The 18,832-nt window shown below is 42.1% G+C and overlaps 1 protein-coding gene across 3 annotated transcripts in view; it reads left to right on the forward strand.

Annotated features, from left to right (window-relative positions):
• Nucleotides 1-170: 170 nt before the first annotated feature.
• The window catches only part of LOC139573916 (calsyntenin-3), a 34,422-nt gene continuing 15,760 nt past the window's right edge, over nt 171-18,832 (forward strand). The window contains exons 1-10 of one of the 3 annotated variants that reach the window (XM_071397896.1): nt 171-399; nt 496-585; nt 1,621-1,687; nt 4,236-4,358; nt 5,267-5,477; nt 5,703-5,911; nt 7,211-7,360; nt 11,258-11,443; nt 16,071-16,370; nt 18,702-18,814. In XM_071397896.1, the coding sequence (XP_071253997.1) occupies nt 1,621-1,687; nt 4,236-4,358; nt 5,267-5,477; nt 5,703-5,911; nt 7,211-7,360; nt 11,258-11,443; nt 16,071-16,370; nt 18,702-18,814 (1,359 nt within the window). In that variant the 5' untranslated portion in view covers nt 171-399; nt 496-585. Of the gene's footprint in view, nt 586-1,620; nt 1,688-4,235; nt 4,359-5,266; nt 5,478-5,702; nt 5,912-7,210; nt 7,361-11,257; nt 11,444-16,070; nt 16,371-18,701; nt 18,815-18,832 lie in introns of all 3 variants that reach the window. The other 2 variants (XM_071397895.1, XM_071397897.1) reach the window with 2 other exon arrangements.

Here is an 18,832-nt window from a genome sequence, read left to right on the forward strand (position 1 = left end):
TTTTACTCAAGTATGACAATTAGGTACTTTGTCCACCACTTGTGTGTGTACACGCTATCTGGCAGAAGGGGTGATATGACGTCATTTTGCAGTCAGGGCGGGGAAAGGTAGTGACTGTTAAGAGAGCGTGCCCCCAGCTTTGTCACTACATGTAGATTAAAAAAAAAAAAATTATGTTGCGCCGAAATGAGTAATATCATGCGTTGTCCCGGACACCCTCATAGAGAATTCAATAAACAGAGAGAACAACGCAATTTGGCAGGGAGATAGAATTGGAGCTGAGAGAGAAGAGGACGCAGTGTGGGCGGGTTAAGAAACACGTAGAGGGAGGGGACGTCAGCGTTATATTCCCATCGTTTTTGCCCCTTCATGCGACGTCTGCCGAAAACAAGGACATAGGTATTGAGATACTATCAGTCTTAAATCAAACTGAAGCGTGCACATTTGAGCATATTCAATAGATCTGTGTATGAAATTCCGTTACCTGCGTTTTAGATTTTTTTTGCGTCGGAGGATAGCTGAGCTGCGGAGGCGCGGATGCTACGAGGGTAGCGTTGGGTACCAAAACATCTCACACTCACCACGGTAATGTAAAATTGACAGCGGCTTTCTTCTGTTTTTGATTGTAACCAGCATCTATGTCTAATACAATATTTTTAAGGGGCCAAATTATAGATCCGCTGGCGTATAGTGCCAATTGATGCACCTATCCATCAATATGGGGTATACAATCGATTAGTTATTGTCGCATGTCTCCATCACCTCTGTGTAGCCTTGAACAACATGTGCTAACTATTAATTTTGAGCAGAATATATATTGTACGGCCCTCTACACAGTCTCGTTCAAGTTTTTCGTTTTGATTAAATATATAGGGATAGGCCTAGATGGGCTTCGATTTTACGCATGGCAGTGAATGGTAGACTGTGTGGTATCGTGATACCAATAACGGCTCAATACCCCATGGAATAATTTTGAACACTGTGTCAATTAACTGGCACGGACACCAAACCCTTAAAACACACCCACACAGTCAAGTGAGTAGGTGTGTGCATAGTCAGCATATTGGCCTGTATAGGCTATAACATCACTGTATAATTGACCATCTCAAAATGAATGCAGCATAACTAGACACTACGAGGCTATTTATTACAGTTCACTTAACTCTACCATGACCTGGACCCATGTGCTGTCGTTTTACTGTGCTTTTGTTATTATGCGTTATTCATCTGTGTTCTGTATGAGGTGACAGTATAGCGCCGGAAGATTCCGTTGGATGTAGGCTTAATGTATTAGAATTTTTACCTATGTGTGTTTGTCTGTCCTGTCCTGTCTAGTCTATGTTCTCTACACCTCAGTCTATCTTCCAGTGCTGATCGGTTGAATGTGTCAAGCTCATTCTGAGGCGGCCGAGTGTCTGCAGGTTTTCACTCCTCCCTTGCACTTAGTTGATTTAATTAAGGTCACTGATTAGTTAGGAACTCACCTCACCTGGTTGTGTAGGTCTTAATTGGACAAATTAAAAGGAGAAACCAAAAACCAGCCCACTCGGCCCTCCGTGGAATGAGTTTGACACCCCTGGTTTAATGCATGTACTGTATTCCTCTTCCATCCTCCCTCAGATGGACAGAATGAGTTCTCTCTCATTCCTCCTCCTTTGCTTGACTTCGGTTGCCAATGGCAACAAAGGTCAGTTTCCTTTCCTTTTGAATGTTAATTGTACTGCTGAAATACGTTTTTTTTCTTCTTCTATTGCCATGGGAGCACACATACCTGTAGTCACGCTCATGGCCAGGGCCCTTTTGTCGCTGTCCCCTGAACTCTAGAGGGAATTCAATCATATACCCACTCACTGTGCTCAAAGTCATAATATATTAAATGATATGTCTGTAATGTATGATTGCATACACATCACCATTATAGAGTGTTGTCCTTCATGTAGCCTGTATGTATGTATGTATTTTGATCAATGTGGGGATGTTGGTGTATGTGATTCTGTGTGTAATTGATAGCTTGACTTTCAAAGGAGGATCAATCTTCTTCTCTCAGATCACCGTGGATAGCCATGACTCTTGATTTACCAACGTTGTTCCAATGATTATCATGCTGGAGACTTGAAGTGAAACTGGAGTGGGGCGAGGAACGTCAGAGGGCGAGGGAGGGAGGGAGGAAGGGAGTGACGTTGGAAGACAGAAGTGGAGAGGAGAGAAGGGGAGCAAAAGGAGACGGTAGAAGTGAAGGGATACAGAGACGCCGCGTGTGGGACAGAGAAACCGACAGATAGTTAGGAAGGGTGGGAGGGGAGAGAGAGAGAGATGGTATGTTAAATCAAGTGACGGATTGAAATAAAGAGAGAGGTAGAAGTGTGTGAGGGCAGAGAACGAGGGGATGTTGTGTGGAGAGGGAAAGTGACAGAGAGAGGAAGAGTGCCAGAGATGGAGAGAGAGGGATGGAAAGAGATGTCTCTCAATCTGTAATCCTGGGTGTAATCCACGGCCCTGATGTTCAGATTTAATGCTGTATTGCAGAGAGAGAACTAGGGAAGGAGGGGATGGGAAAGAGAGACAGGCAGGGAGAGAGGGTTAGAGATAAATTACAAAAGGAGGGACAGAGCAGAAGCTTGAGGACAGGCAGTGTTCGTATCAGATTAACCATTGAGGATGGTGAATACTAGCCTGGGCATCACTCACTAGCCTGGTCACATGACCAAAGGGGTATGCTACAAAGCAAGATGGTGTTAGCCAGCTAACTTGCCTGAATATTCAGAAAAAAACATTTTCGTTTTTAGAAATAAGCTTGAAATGGGCATGGTCTAATTGACTCAACAACCAAACATATGTCCCACTGGGATAAAAACTGGATGAATCAATGTTGTTTCCATGTCATTTCAACAACAAAAAAATCAATGTAGCAAAACTGATTGGATTAGGAAAAAAGTAATCAACGTAAGCGAATTTCCCATTTTTTTAAATCCAATTTTTTACCGAAATACCTTATTTACATAAGTATTCAGACCCTTTGCTATGAGACTCGAAATTGAGCACAGGTGCATCCTGTTTCCATTGATGATCCTTGAGATGTTTCTACAACTTGATTGGAGTCCACCTGTGGTTAATTCAATTGATTAGACATGATTTGGAAAGACACACCTGTCTATATAAGGTCACACAGTTGACTCTGCATGTCAGAGCAAAAACCAAGCCATGAGGTTGAAGGAATTGTCCGTAGAGCTCAGAGACAGGATTGTGTCGAGCATTGAAGGTCCCCAAGAACACAGTGGCCTCCATTCTTAAATAGAAGAAGATTGGAACCACCAATACTCTTCCTAGAGCTGGCCGCCCGGCCAAACTGAGCAATCGGGGGAGAAGGGCCTTGGTCAGGGAGGTGACAAAGAACCCGGTGGTCACTCTGACAGAGCTCCAGAGTTGCTCTGTGGAGATTGGAGAACCTTCCAGAACGACAACCGTCTCTGCAGCACTCCATCAATTAGGCCTTTATGGTAGAGTGGCCAGACGGAAGACACTCCTCTGTAGAACTCTTATCTCACGTTGATTCAGACCAGACTGGCATTTTAATTGTTATAATTTGCCAGAGTGTTTTGATGTTGAAACGGCAGAGCGGTTGCTACACAACATGTCCTGTGGCTCTGTCATCGGCTGTCTGAGTCTAACGTCATCATTTCAGGGTCTAGTGAGGGAGACATGTCTAAAATAAAAGCCCTCAGGCTTTTGTTTTGGTCTTTGATTATTTGAGTGTAAAATCGTCACCGTTCCAGCTTGTTAGCTCAGCCTTTGATTGATATGGGTGAACATTCTGGAGAGAAATGAATAATTAATTGGCAATTAGAGGGTGGATTCAGAGCAAACTTTCACTGTTTAATTTGGACGTCCATGTTTGCCAGTGAGTGAGGTGTGCCTGTGGGCAGGCTGCTTGGGCTGTTCTGATTGATATGTGCAGTATACCTCTCCCTGTGTGATAAGGTGAAATCGGCCTAGGTGTAATTATGTTGCCAACTGACGCAAGGTGTGGAGTGACACTTGACGGGTGTGTTAGGGGGTGGGGTTTGAGTGTGTGCATTTCTGTGTGTGTGTGTCTTTATTTGTCTGTGTGTATCTGCAGGGACACACACACACATCCTATCATGTAATGGGGTGTTACAAATAGCCATGTTTTTCCCTCCCCTTCTGATTGCTCCATTTAACCCAAGCCTCCTTTTGTCTCCTGTGTTGCCGTTCAGCCAATAAGCACAAGCCATGGATCGAGACGGAGTACCAGGGTATCGTCATGGAGAACGACAACACCGTTCTCCTCAACCCACCACTGTTCGCCCTGGATAAAGACGCTCCACTGCACTATGCAGGTTAGAATGATCGGGGGAACTTGGCAGTCCTATAACAAATCAGGGCTCCCCCATATAATATTAAGCATTCAAAGTATGGTAGCAATGTATTTTACGGTACAAATATTACCGGGTGTTTACTAATTAACACTGAGTATAAACACAAAACATATTGCCATTTGGAACATATTTGCTATTGATTACAATGGCCACGGTTAGTTCACTATCTCACTGGGCTATTGAAAACCGAGTCCCACAATACCCCTACAGTGAGTAAGCATTTTGTAGAGGGGAAATTGTTAGACATTTTTTTTATGTTATGCCGCCCTAAAATTAGAATGAACAGAGTAAAATTGTAATTACACAATAATAACCAATCTCACCATCATTTGTGCCAGAAAGTTCACATTGTTACCACACAATTCAGTAAATTCCAGGTAAATCAAGCGCTACCGAAAGGATTTTGCTGGGCACTCCCATAAGCATTACAAATATTAACATGGAAAATAATCATGTCTGTCCAGTCCTCTATTTTTAGGGCAGCCCCAATAGTCTGTGTAAATCTATTCCTGGGTACTACGCTGGTCCTCCACAGCCAAGTGAAATTCAATTATTTGTATTCATTGGGAACATTATATGCCCTGTGCTCACAGAAATCATTAGGGTACACATTTCCCAACTGGGACAATAAAGTGATCGATTGGATCATGTAACATCACATGGGGTTCATTGAAATAGATCACTGAATTTCATTAGTTATTTTTTTAGCCATTGAAGACTCTATTTGAGTAAATCTGTCAATGTAAATCATCAAAATGTAAGCCTACTGGGTCCTTGAGATGCACAGAGAGTCACTAGAAGTTAAATTGGTACTAAAATGAGTTGGGCCCTCCCTTTCTCTCTCCTTCCCCTCTCTCTCTCTCCTCCAGGTGAGATCTGTGGCTTCCGGGTGCACAGTGGGCCCACGGGATCCAGTTCGGTACAGTTTGAGGCGGTGGTTCTGGACCGCTCGACAGGGGAGGGCCTGATCCGCTCTAAAGAGCCCCTGGACTGTGAGAGCCAGCGGGAGCACAGCTTCACCATCCAGGCCTATGACTGTGGAGAGGGCCCCGATGGAGCCAACAGCAAGAAGTCCCACAAGTGAGATACACTACATTACCCTGAAGGACAAATAGGTTTAATGGATAGGGTTGTTGTCAGAGGTTATGCTGGTTGTTGTAGTTTGGAGAATGATTAACCCTTGGGTATTTGTCAGTGCTATGCTTGATCAATACATGACTATATTACAATGCAGTTATGACCTCTTTCGTCATCTTTATCATGCTCTTTACTTTTCTCTTATTTCTATCTCTCTCTCTCTTTCAGGGCCACGGTGCATGTACGTGTGAATGACGTAAACGAGTTCTCCCCAGTGTTCGTGGAGCGTCGCTATGAGGCCTCCGTCCCCGAAGGCCGTCTGTTCGACCGCATCGTGCGCGTTGAGGCCCTCGACGCAGACTGCTCCCCGCAGTACAGCCAGATCTGCTTCTACGACATCATCACCCCCAACGTTCCCTTTGTCATCGATAACGATGGTGAGAACTACAGCTACGACAATTGAGCTGGGCTTTACATTAGTTTCCCACAAATAAATGAGGGTCTGCCTAGTCTTTACCAGAGCCATTTAGAAAATGTTTATCTAAATATATGGCTCTGGTCTTTACAATTTCTTTATTTGATTCATATACTATAAAAGTGAATATAATGTGTGAGTTGACATCTTGTCCCCAATGAAAACAACAGTTAGCATGGTGATGACTACCAATCTGTAAAAATACGAGTTAATTTCCCTGTTCTATTTTGGTTGTCTCCAGCTGGTCTTGTTGCTATGTACATTGCTAGAGAGTGACCTAAGCCATTTCCAAGTATCTTGCTCACCCACATTGCAATTTCTATGCTATAGCATTCCTTTTGTACTGCAATGAATAGATTTGCAGCATGTTTTTGCTGTAAGAAATGCAGGTTGACTCCCGCCTTCACAGGTAGATAGTCCTAGCTTTCAGAAGAACATACATGTGCGTAGGTAGTAGTTGTGTAAGCAAAGCTACCGCGTCAACATTGCTAGGGTAGGTTTCTTTGAACAGAGCCCAGAGGACAGTCGGTTCAGGGGGTTAGGCCTTAGTCTAGTGTTTCTGTTGATCTTGTAGGCATGCTTCCTCTGAGGAGAAGGCTTTGATTTCAGTCTGCAAGACTCCCATTGACGGGCTACTGGTGGGAGATCGATAGTGGGCATTTTGTAATATGACAACGGCATAGGGGGAGGCAGATTTTCTCAGGAGTTAGGTTTTTACCGTGACTTTGCACAATTGGCAGTGACTGGGGAGGAGGTTGCAGGGGATGAGAAGTTCCTTTAATATATGGGTCAGGCTGCTGGGCCCAGATGAAGCACAGAGACTTTTTGTTTCAGCCCTGGCAGTTTAAATGCCCTAGTATTGTCACTGTCTCTCTCATTCTCTCCCCCCTTCTCTCCCGCTCTCTTTTTCTCTTTCATCCCTCCCTTTTTGCACAGTCTTTCTTTCTCCCCTGTCTCTCATTGTCTGGCGCCTGTCGTGCAGGTTCCGTCAACCATATCTTTGTGACATTCTCTCTTCGTCTCTAGATATACTGTAAGAAGAAGCTGTCTTTATTCATTCATATCGTTCTCTCTTCTCTCTCCCTCCCCTGTCGTTGCCTTTTCCATTTGAATATACGCCACTGAACAATTTTGGTGTGTCTGAGAGTCTGTGTATAAGAGTGCGTACTTTTCATGCTGTGCTTTTGAGTGAGTGAGTGAATGACTGTTTGTATTGTACTGTACATAACTCTCTCTCCTTCCCTCTCCTCCCATCTCCTAGGTAACATTAAGAACACAGAGCCATTGGATTCGAAGCGCCAGCGTGTCCACACCTTCTGGGTGACCGCGTTTGACTGTGGCAAGAACCGCGCTCAGGCCGACGCCCAGGTCGTCGTCACGGTCAAACCGTCCTGCAAACCCGGCTGGATCGGTAATCAATAACACTAAACGCTTCACCCCTTCATTATTCATGACTTCCTCATCTGCCTCCTCAGTGGTAGTGTGGAATGGACCTATTCCCTATATAGTGCACTACTTTTGGACAGAGCCGTTTGGCCCGTGGTCAAAAGTAATGCACTACAGTATATAGAGAATAGGGTGTAATTTGGGACGCAGGATGTATCTTTGTGGGAACTACATTAGTGTCTGAAATTATACTGTAGCATATAGAATGGACGTTGTTGGGTTGTGTTTTGCAGACTTCAATTGAGAAAATGGTGATAACGAAAGATATCTTAATTGGTGTGAATGGTCGAGGGACACAACTTACCTTTGCCTTTAGAGCATAATTATCATAACATGAATGACTTAACACAGCATTTTTGTACAGTGCTTTTGGAAAGAATTCAGACCTCTTAACTTTTTCCACATTTTGTTATGTTACACCCTTATTCTAAAATGGATTAAATCGATTTTTCCCCTCATCAATCTACACACAATACCCCATAATGACATAGCAAAAACAGGTTAAAAAAATAAATTATAAACTGAAATATCACATTTACATTTAAGTGTTCAGACCCTTTACTCAGTACTTTATTGAAGCACCTTTGGAAGCGATTACAGCCTGGAGTCTTCTTAGCAGTGGCGATTTTAGCATGTAAATCTTGGTGTGGCAAACTCCCCCAAAATTGTTTAAATGAAGGGGGCGGGGCATACACTACCATTCAAAGGTTTGGTGCCACTTAGAAATGTTTTTGAAAGAAAAGCAAATTTTCTGTCCATTTAAAATAACATCAAATTGATCAGAAATACAGTGTAGACATTGTTAATGTTGTAAATGACTATTGTAGCTGGATCGGATGATTTTTTTATGGAATATCTACATAGGCGTACAGAGGCCCATTATCAGCAACCATCACTCCTGTGTTCAAATGGCACGTTGTGTTAGCTAATCCAAGTTTATCATTTTAAAAAGCTAATTGATCATTAGAAAACCCTTTTGCAATTATGTTAGCACAGCTGAAAACTGTTCTGATTTAAAGAAGCAAAAAAACTGGCCTTTAGACTAGTTGAGTATCTGGAGCATCAGCATTTGCGGGTTCGATTACAGGCTCCAAATGGCCAGAAACAAAGACCTTTCTTCTGAAACTCATCAGTCTATTCTTGTTCTGAGAAATGAAGTCTATTCCATGCAAGAAATTTCCAAGGAACTGAAGATCTCGTACAACACTGTGTACTACTCCCTTCACAGAACAGCGCAAACTGTCTCTAACCAGAATAGAAAGAGGAGTGGGAGGCCCTGGTGCACAACTGAGCAAGAGGACAAGTACATTAGAGTGTCTAGTTTGAGAAACAGACGCCTCTCAAGTCCTCAACTGGCAGCTTCATTAAATAGTACCCGCAAAACACCAGTCTCAACATCAACATTGAAGAGGTGACTCCAGGATGCTGGCCTTCTGTGCTCACTTGAACAGGAAGGTGGCGCAGCAGTCCTTCTGGTTGGCAAAGTTTGTCATCAAACTTTGTCATCAAAGTCTGGCATTCTCTGGATTTATGGTGCTTTCCAGACAACTGGAAACTCTGGGGAAAAAAGGTTGAATCATGACGTTAGTGATTTACAGGTCTGAGCTCTAGAAAGAGGCCCGAATTCCCGACTTGCAAATTCTGAGTTGGATGACCGTTCAAAATGTATTTTCCCAGTCGGAGCTCATTTTTTTCAAGAGATCCCAGTTGTCTTGAACTCACTGAAGATTTCAGAGTTTTCAGATGTTTTGAATGCGTCAGAGGTCATGCAGGATTGACAGCATGGCCAATGTATTCAACCTTTTCTGGCCCATGGTGTTGCATGTGAATGTTTATCATTTTAAGCTTGGAAAAGAGACCGTTAAACCCAGACTTGGACCACACACCCTTTACACTGAATAGCAGGCTAATGATTGCTTTGCAACGCTTGCAGTTAGCCACTGATTCCTTCCAAACCACTCATTGTTGAATTTTCAATTTCCAAGTTATGTTTACTTCCAATGACAGATGAGCACCGATACGTTTTATCTATAACTTCTCTTCATATGACAAGGATTGAAAATAATTTGCCAGTAGATTGTCGACTTGATTCAGGACGATGACTGCTTGTCTAGCTTGCTAGCTAAGATTTGGAAGTATGATGTTGACATGATCAGTCCAATCAAAGCAACGGTAGATATAATGTGATTTGACATTTGTGGCCAATGACCTTGTGCCTTCTTGGATGGGCACTTCTAATATACATCTATAAGCACCACCCAAAGGGCTTGAATGTTCAAGCTCTCCCATAGATTTTGTGGTGACGTAGTGTCCCCATGAGTGACGGAACACTGAGCCAATCACGGCGCAACTAGAAAGCATTACCAACCCCTACCATCTGTACTTTCCGCTGGCTGCACCTCCACCACAGAAAGCACTGAGCTAGTCTGAAACACCTGCATTTTGGCGCTGCCTTACTCAAGAAAGCAAAAAAGAGACAATGTTTGTATGTGGCTTTATAAAAACATATTTTTTTGCAAACTGATATGTGACATGTATTAATGCCAAAATAACATGCAAAACAGGCAACAAAGCTGCCCTGAATGACGGGTGGCCACTGCTTCTTGGGTATGATGCCACAAGCTTGGCACACCTTTTATTTGGGGAGTTTCTCCCATTCTTCTCTGCAGATCCTCTCAATCTCTGTCAGGTTGGATGGGAAGCGTTGCTGCACAACTATTTTCAGGTCTCTCCAGAGTTGTTCTATTGGGTTCAAGTCCGGACTCTGGTTGGGACCCTCAAGGACATCCAGAGACCCGAAGGCACTCCTGCGTTGTCTTAGCTGTGTGCTTTGACAAGTTTTCATCAAGGATCTTTCTGGACTTTGCTCCGTTCATCTTTCCCTCGATACTGACTAGTCTCCCAGTCCCTGTCGCTGAAAAACATCCCCACAGCATGATGCTGTCACCACCATGCTTCCCCGCAGGGATGGTGCCAGGTTTCCTCCAGACTGAGGATGTTGGTTTCATCAGACCAGACTATGTTGTTTATCATGGTCTTAGAGTCCTTTAGGTGGTTTTTGGAAAACTCCAAGCACGCTGTCATGTGCCTTTTACCGAGGATTGGCTTCTGTCTGGACACTCTACCAGAAATGCCTATTTGGTGGAGTGCTGCAGAGATGGTTGTCCTTCAAGAAGGACTCTGGAGCTCTGTCAGAGTGACCATCGGGTTCTTGGTCACTTCCCTGACCAAGGCCCTTCTCCCCTGATTAATCAGTATGGCCGGGCAGCCAGTTCTAGGAAGAGTATTGGTGGTTCCAAACTTCCGTTTAAGAATGATGCCACTGTGTTCTTGGGGACCTTCAATGCTGCAGAAATGTTTTGGTACACTTCCGCAGATCTGTGCCTCGACACAATCCTGTCTCGGAGTTCTACGAACAATTCCTTCGACCTCATTGCTTGGTTTTTGCTCTGAAATGCACTGTCAACTGTGGGACCTTACACAGACAGGTGTGTGCCTTTCCAAATCATGTTCAATCAATTGAATTAACCACAGGTGGACTCCAATCAAGTTGTCGAAACATCTCAAGAATGATCCCGGGAAACAGGATGCACCTGAGCTCAGTTTCAAGTCTCATAGCAAATGGTCTGAATACTTACATAAAGGTATTTCTGTTTTTATTTTTATATATTTTTGAATAAATAAAATAGAAACTGTTTTCGCTTTGTCATTATGGGGTATTGTGTGTAGATTGAGGAAAATTATAATGGAATACGTTTTTTAATAAGGCTGAAACGTAACAAAATGTGGAAAAGGTCAAGGGGTCTGAATACTTTCCGAATGCACTGTATTTTGATGGTTTATTTTCTTTGTTGGTTTTCAGGTTGGTCGAAGCGGGTGGAGTATACCCCCGGTTCAGGCAGCATTCCCCTGTTCCCCAGTTTGCACCTGGAGACCTGCGAAGAGACTGTGTGGAACATCCAGGCCACCGTAGAGCTGCAGACTGGCCATATTGGGAAGGGCTGTGACAGGGACAGCTACTCAGACCGATCAGTGCGCAGACTCTGTGGTGAGTGCTGCTTGAGTCTGGGCTATTCATGATGGATTCAATGTTTGGGATAATAATTTGTGACTATCCGAAGATTGGAATGGACCATGCTCAAGCCACATAGGTTTTAGCCCTATTTGCCACATAAGCATAAAAATACCTTGTATTTGTGGTGTGTGCATAAATTAAATGAAGTCATGCATTTCGGGAGAGTATAGGCCCTAATATTCATAGAGCTCACAATATCATCTTTTATTTTTTTATTTTACCTATATTTATACAGGTTTTTCTCATTGAGATAACATCTATTTTCCCAAGAGAGACCTGATCCAATAGCAGCAGGGGGAACAACGTTTCAGCCAAAACAGCTTACTTACACTAACACAACATTAAACAAAACTATAAACACACATACAGTACAACAATTACATTTTACGTTAAAAACACGAAAGTCTTAACTAAAAACAGCTGTCCTAAAGACAATTACACTCTTCTATGATATATACATCGATCAAGTGTTTAAACTCCACCAACGAAACTAGATCATCAAATTTTTAAATGTTTAGGAGGGAATTCCAGGACCACGGAGCTAAGTAACTAAAACTATTTCTACCATGACCTGTTCTAATTTTTGGTATTGTTAGAAGCAAATGAGAATGAGACCGTAATTGATATTTAGTTACCGACCTGACTAAAAAGAAGAGATAAAATGGCATTTTACCCAATATGGCCTTATAAATCAGTGTATACCAGTGTTTAAGCCTACACATGGTCAATGACGACCAGCCAACAGCTCTGTAGAGATCGCAATGATGTATTAGACGTTTTTGATTTGAAATGAACCTGAGGGCTGCATGATACACTGAATCAAGTTCTCTCAGGGTAGTGGTTGAGGCCTGCATATACACAGTTGAAGTCGGAAGTTTACATATACCTTAGCCAAATACATCTAAACTCAGTTTTTCACAATTCCTGACATTTAATCCTAGTAAAAATGCCCTGTCTTAGGTAAGTTAGGATCACCACTTTATTTTAAGAATGTGAAATGTTAGAATAATAGTAGAGAGAATTATTTATTTCAGCTTTTATTTCTTTCATCACATTCCCAGGGGGTCAGAAGTTAACACTCAATTAGTATTTTGTAGCATTGCCTTTAAATTGTTTAACTTGGGTCAAATGTTTTGGGTAGTCTTCCACAAGCGTCCCACAATAAGTTGGGTGAATTTTGGCCCATTCCTCCTGACAGAGCTGGTGTAATTGAGTCAGGTTTGTGGGCCTCCTTGCTCGCACATGCTTTTTCAGCTCTGCCCACAAATTTTCTATAGGTGTGAGGTCAGGGCTTGGTGATGGCCACTCCAATACCTTGACTTTGTTGTCCTTAAGCCATTTTGCCACCACTTTGGAAGTATGCGTGGGGTCATTGTCCATTTGGAAGACCCATTTGCGACCAAGCTTTAACTTCCTGAATGATGTTTTGAGATTTTGCTTCAATATGTCCACATAGTTTTCCTTCCTCATGATGCCATCCATTTTGTGAAGTGCACCAGTCCCTCCTGCAGCAAAGCACCCCCACAACATGATGCTGCCACCCCCGTGCTTCACGGTTGGGATGGTGTTCTTTGGCTTGCAAGCCTCCCCCTTTTTCCTCCAAACATAACGATGGTCATTATGGCCAAACAGTTCTATTTTTGATTTCAGACCAGAGGACATTTCTCCAAAAAGTATGATCTTTGTCCCCATGTGCAGTTCCAAAACGTAATCTGGCTTTTTTATGGCAGTTTTGGAGCAGTGGCTTCTTCCTTGCTGAGCGGCCTTTCAGGTTATGTCGATATAGGACTTGTTTTACTGTGGATATAGATACTTTTGTACCAGTTTCCTCCAGCATCTTCACAAGGTCCTTTGCTGTTGTTCTGGGATTGATTTGCACTTTTCGCACCAAAGTACATTCATCTCTAGGAGACAGGTGTTTGGAAATTGCTCCCAAGGATGAACTAGACTTGTGGAGGTCAACAATTTTTTTTCTGAGGTCTTGGCTGATTTCTTTTGATTTTCCCAATGGGGTACTGAGTTTGAAGGTAGGCCTTGAAATACATCCACAGGTACACTTCCAATTGACTCAAATGATGTCAATTAGCCTATCAGAAGCTTCTAAAGCCATGACATAATTTTCTGAAATTTTCCAAGCTGTGTAAAGGCACTGTCAACTTAGTTTATGTAAAGTTTTGACCCACTGGAATTGTGATACAGTGAAATAATCTGTCTGTAAACAATTGTTGGAAAATTTACTGGTGTCATGCACAAATTAGATGTACTGACAAACTTGCCAAAACTATAGTTTGTTAACAAGAAATTTGTGGAGGGGTTCTAAAACAAGTTTTAATGACTCCAACCTAAGTCTATGTAAACTTCTGACTTCAACTGTATAACATCACTAAAATCTAAAACCGCCAGTAATGTACATCGTACCCGCTCCTTCCTGCCCACCAAAGAAAAACAAGCCTTACGCCGGTATAAAAACCTTATCAAGTTCTTTACATGTACTGTGTAGCTCAGTTTATCATCAACCCACACACCCAAATATGTGTACACTTTAGCTTGCTCTACAGTATGTCCAGCCAATGTAGAAATGACATGATTAGTAACATGCCTGGCATTTAAAAATACCATGCATTTTGTTTTACCCAAATTTAGAACCAGCTTTAAATCATACAGATTCTATTGTATGATGTTAAATGCTCTTTGGGCATTTTCAAAAGCTAAAGATAAACTACTACCACTTGAATAAAGAACAGTATCATCTGCATAAAAATGAACATCTGCTGTTTCAGTAAGATCCCCAATGTTGTTGATATACAAAATGAACAACAGTGGGCCCAAAATAGAACCTTGCGGAACACCTGAGCACACCTCTATGGACTCAGATTTACAACCATCCACCATTACACATTGTGTACGATTTGATAGGTAATTTATAAACCAATCTAGAGCATGACCAGTAATTCCACAACATTTTAACCTTTGCACTAACACAGCATGGTCCACAGTGTCAAAAGCCTTCGACAAATCAATAAAGACAGACACACAATGTTTCTTCTTATCAAGAACACAGTGGATGTCATTTAAAACCTTCAATGTTGCTGAAACAGTGATGTGGCCAGACCTAAAACCTGATTGCATTCCATTTATGATGTTGTTTTCTTGGAAGTAGGCCTTTAGCTGCCTACTAAATAAGGACTCCAGTACCTTTGGCGGTACAGACAATTTTGATATGGGTCAATAGTTGTCAAGTAGCTAAGGATCTCCACCTTTCAGGAGAGGCTTTTGTACAAAAGCAGATTTCCATAACTTGGGGATTTCCTTAACATCAAGCGTGAGGTTAAAAATACATGTTAAGGGGGAGCAATGATGTCTGCAGCTATGTGTAGGAAGTGGGGGTCTAGTTCATCAGGGCCAGGGGATTTTTTCCCCATCAATTTCTTTCAGGGCTTTACACACCTCTGAAACAGAGAAGGATGAAAAGGAGAACCTGATGAAAGAGTATACAGGGGTGTCAGGTACATTTTTAGGGAGCTCAATTATACCTTTGACCTTTTCAAATAAACTGCCTGCATCTAAAAACAAAATGCTGATTCAAGGCTTTCAGAATGGAGGTTCTCTCAGTTACAATCTGTGTGTCTACCAACAAATGTTTGGGAAGCTGTATCTTTTTTGCACTCCAAACCTTACTTGCCAAAATTTGGATTGATTATTTAAAATATGTGAAGTAGATTTCAGGTAGTGGTCTGCTTTCAATTTACGGATCATAGCCACACCCATATTTCGAAGACGTTTAAAAGCCATCCAATCGCCATCCAATCATCTGCCAAACCAGTCCCTCTTGCTTTAGCCCACATAGCATTTCGTTCCCTTATGATTTTTGTAAGTTCCTTAGCAAACCAAGGGTTCTCTCTGCCCTTAATCCTGAATTTTTTAAAAGGGGCATGCCTATTGCATACATCCTGGAATGCGTTGTGGAAGTAAGACAAGGCTAGTTCAACATCAGGGATTTATTCCATTCAATGCTACATCATGTAAAAAACCTTGAATATCAAACCACTTCCAGTTTCTTTTTGTAATGACACGTGGAGATTTTTTAGGAATTTTACCATCTCTCACACAGGCAATAGCACAGTGATCACTTATGTCATTTGCAAAAATACCAGAAGCATTAAAACGATGAGTATTGGTTACGATCAAATTTCAGAGGACCTAGTTACACTGTTGATAATCTGAGTGAGATTATAGGTATTGCATAGAATTTTGAGATGATTAGAGCTAGATGTTAACCAGTCCTGATTCAGATCACCCATCAGGACAAACTCAGAATTGACAGTCTGTGATAACAATTCGAAAATACAATCCAGAGAGCCAAGTTTACATTTAATGAGTCCAAAAGTCAGCTCGTTAAGGCATTAACGTGTTTATAGTAAGTAAGTAGAGTGATGCAGCAACATTGGAGTGAGTCAAAAGGGGGTTTGAACTCCCAACCTGAAACAAGCACATTAACCACAGACAGTCCCAAAAGAGTTAATGCTGCTAAGGCCTTTACCAAGTCTAGGGTTGTACAGTATGTCATTCATGATTTCACTCCTGTCTCTTGTCTCACCAGGTGCTGTGAGAGGTGAAGTGGACTTACTCCCGCCCCCGTCCCCAGCAGCCAATTGGACCTCAGCCTTGCCCACCCTCCCTTCTTCTGATTCGTCCCTGGTGTTCTCCTTCAATGGCTCCACCCATGTGGCTGTGGTACCCGACTCCGTTGCCGCGGCCGTATCCGGAGACCATTTCACACTCCAGCTGTGGATGCGAAGGGGTGGGATCAACACCCAGCCTCCGACTAATCAGGCCAGAGGAACCCGCAGGGAGGAGGAGACTATCGTCTGCAGTACCGTCAAGAATGGTCAGTCAAATGGTCAGTCACAACTGTCAGTTAAAGTAAAAATACTTGAAAGCACTACTTAAGTAGTTTTTTGGGGTATCTGATATTTTTGGGTATCTGTACATTACTATTTATATTTTTGACTACTTTTACTTCACTACATTCCTAAAGAAAATAATGTATTTTGACTCCATACATTCTTTCTGACACCCAAAAGTATTCATTACATTTTTAATGCTTAGCAGGACAGGAAAATGGCCCAATTCACTCACTTATCAAGAGAACATCCCTACTGCCGCTGATCTAGCGGACTCACTAAACACATGCTTCATTTGCAAATTATGTCTGAGTGTTGGAGTGTGCCCCTGGCTATCCGTAAAAGAACAAAAACACAAAAATGGTGTATAATTTATATAAGCAATTTGATTTATACTTTTACTTTTGATACTGAAGTATATATTTGCAATTATATTTACTTTTGATACTTAAGTATATTAAAAAGCAAATACTTTAAGACTTTTACTCAAGTAGTATTTTACACCTGACTCACTTTTACTTCAGTCATTTTCTATTAATGTATCTTTACTTTAACTCAAGTATGACAATTGGGTACTTTTTCCACCGCTATGTACCAGTCAAGTTTGGACACCTACTCATTCCAGGGTTTTTCTTTATTTTTACTATTTTCTACATTGTAGAATAGTAGTGAAGACATCAAAACTATGAAATAACACATATGGAATCATGTAGTAGCCCCAGAAAATTGTTAAACAAATCAAAATATATTTGAGATTCAAAGCTGATGACAGCTTTGTACACTCTTGGCATTCTCTCAACCAGCTTCATGAGGAATGCTTTTCCAACAGTCTTGAATGAGTTCCCACCAATGCTGAGCACTTGTTGGCTGCTTTTCCTTCATTCTGCGGTCCAACTCATCCCAAACCATCTCAATATGGTTAAGGTCGGGTGATTGTGGAGGCCAGGTCATCTGACGCAGCACTCCATGACTCTCCTTGGTCAAATAGCCCTTTCACAGCCTGGAGGTGTGTTTTGGGTCATTGTCCTGTTGAAAACAAATGATAGTCCCACTAAGCCCAAACCAGATGGGATGGCATATCGCTGCAGAATGCTGTGATAGCCATGCTGGTTGAGCGTGCCTTGAATTCTAAATACATCACAGACCGTGTCACCAGCATAGCACCATCACACCTCCTCCTCCATGCTTCACGGTGGGAACCACACATGCAGAGATCATTCGTTCACCTACTCTGCGTCTCACAAAGACACGGCGGTTGGAACCAAAAATCTAAAATTTGGACTCATCAGACCAAAGGACAGATTTCCACCGGTCTAATGTCCATTGCTCGTGTTTCTTGGCCCAAGCAAGTCTCTTCTTCTTATTGGTGTCCTTTAGTAGTGGTTTCTTTGCAGCAATTCGACCATGAAAGCCTGATTCACGCAGTCTCCTATGAGATGTGTCTGTTGCTTGAACTCTGAAGTATTTTTTGGGCTGCAGTTTCTGAGGCTGGTAACTCTAATGAACTTATCCTCTGCAGCAGAGGTAACTCTGGGTTTTCCTTTCCTGTGGCGGTCCTCATGAGAGACAGTTTAATCATAGCGCTTGATGTTTTTTTGCGACTGAACTTGAAGAAACTTGAAAAGTACTTGAAATTTTCTGAAGTGACTGACCTTAATTTCTTAAAGTAATAATGGCCTGTCATTTCTCTTTCCTTATTTGAGCTGTTCTTGCCATAATATGGACTAGGTCTTTTACCAAATAGGGCGATCTTCTGTATACCACCCCTACCTTGTCACAACACAACTGATTGGCTCAAACGCATTAAGAAGGAAATTAACTTTTAACAAGCCACACCTGTTAATTGAAATGCATTCCAGGTGACTACCTCATGAAGCTGGTTGAGAGAGTGCAAAGCTGTCATCAAGGCAAAGGGTGGCTTCTTTGAATAATCACTTTTTTGGTTACTACATGATTCCAAATGTGTTATTTCATAGTTTTGATGTCTTTACTATTATTCTACAATGTAGAAAATAGTCAAAATAAAGAGAAACCCTGGAATGAGTAGGTGTGTCCAAACGTTTAACTGGTACTGTATATATATATTTTTTTTCTTCAGATTTTTCCAAGGGTGCTATAGCATCCTCACTAACCCTACTTCCCCTGGCTATGTATACTGTATCTAAATGGCTCTGCTTCAGTCTAATTCTATGAAGTCTATGGCGAGGAAATATGAAAATCCTTTTGTTGTGAGATGCACTGCTTGTGTCTCATATTCCTTCTGCAAGTTTGGTCTCAAATGCTGTTTTCTGTCTACTGACTGTCAGTCTCCTCTCTATGTTCCTCAGACGACTCCTTCTCCCACTACTCTCTCTCCGTTCACGGTTGCCGTCTTTCTCTTTTCTACTGGCCCGACGTCTCCGCTGCGCGGCCCGTGAAATTCCTCTGGAAACTGGAGCAGGTACTATGGGAATGCTGC

The sequence above is a fragment of the Salvelinus alpinus genome, chromosome 4 (assembly GCF_045679555.1).
Source record: "Salvelinus alpinus chromosome 4, SLU_Salpinus.1, whole genome shotgun sequence".
Taxonomy (NCBI): domain Eukaryota; kingdom Metazoa; phylum Chordata; class Actinopteri; order Salmoniformes; family Salmonidae; genus Salvelinus; species Salvelinus alpinus.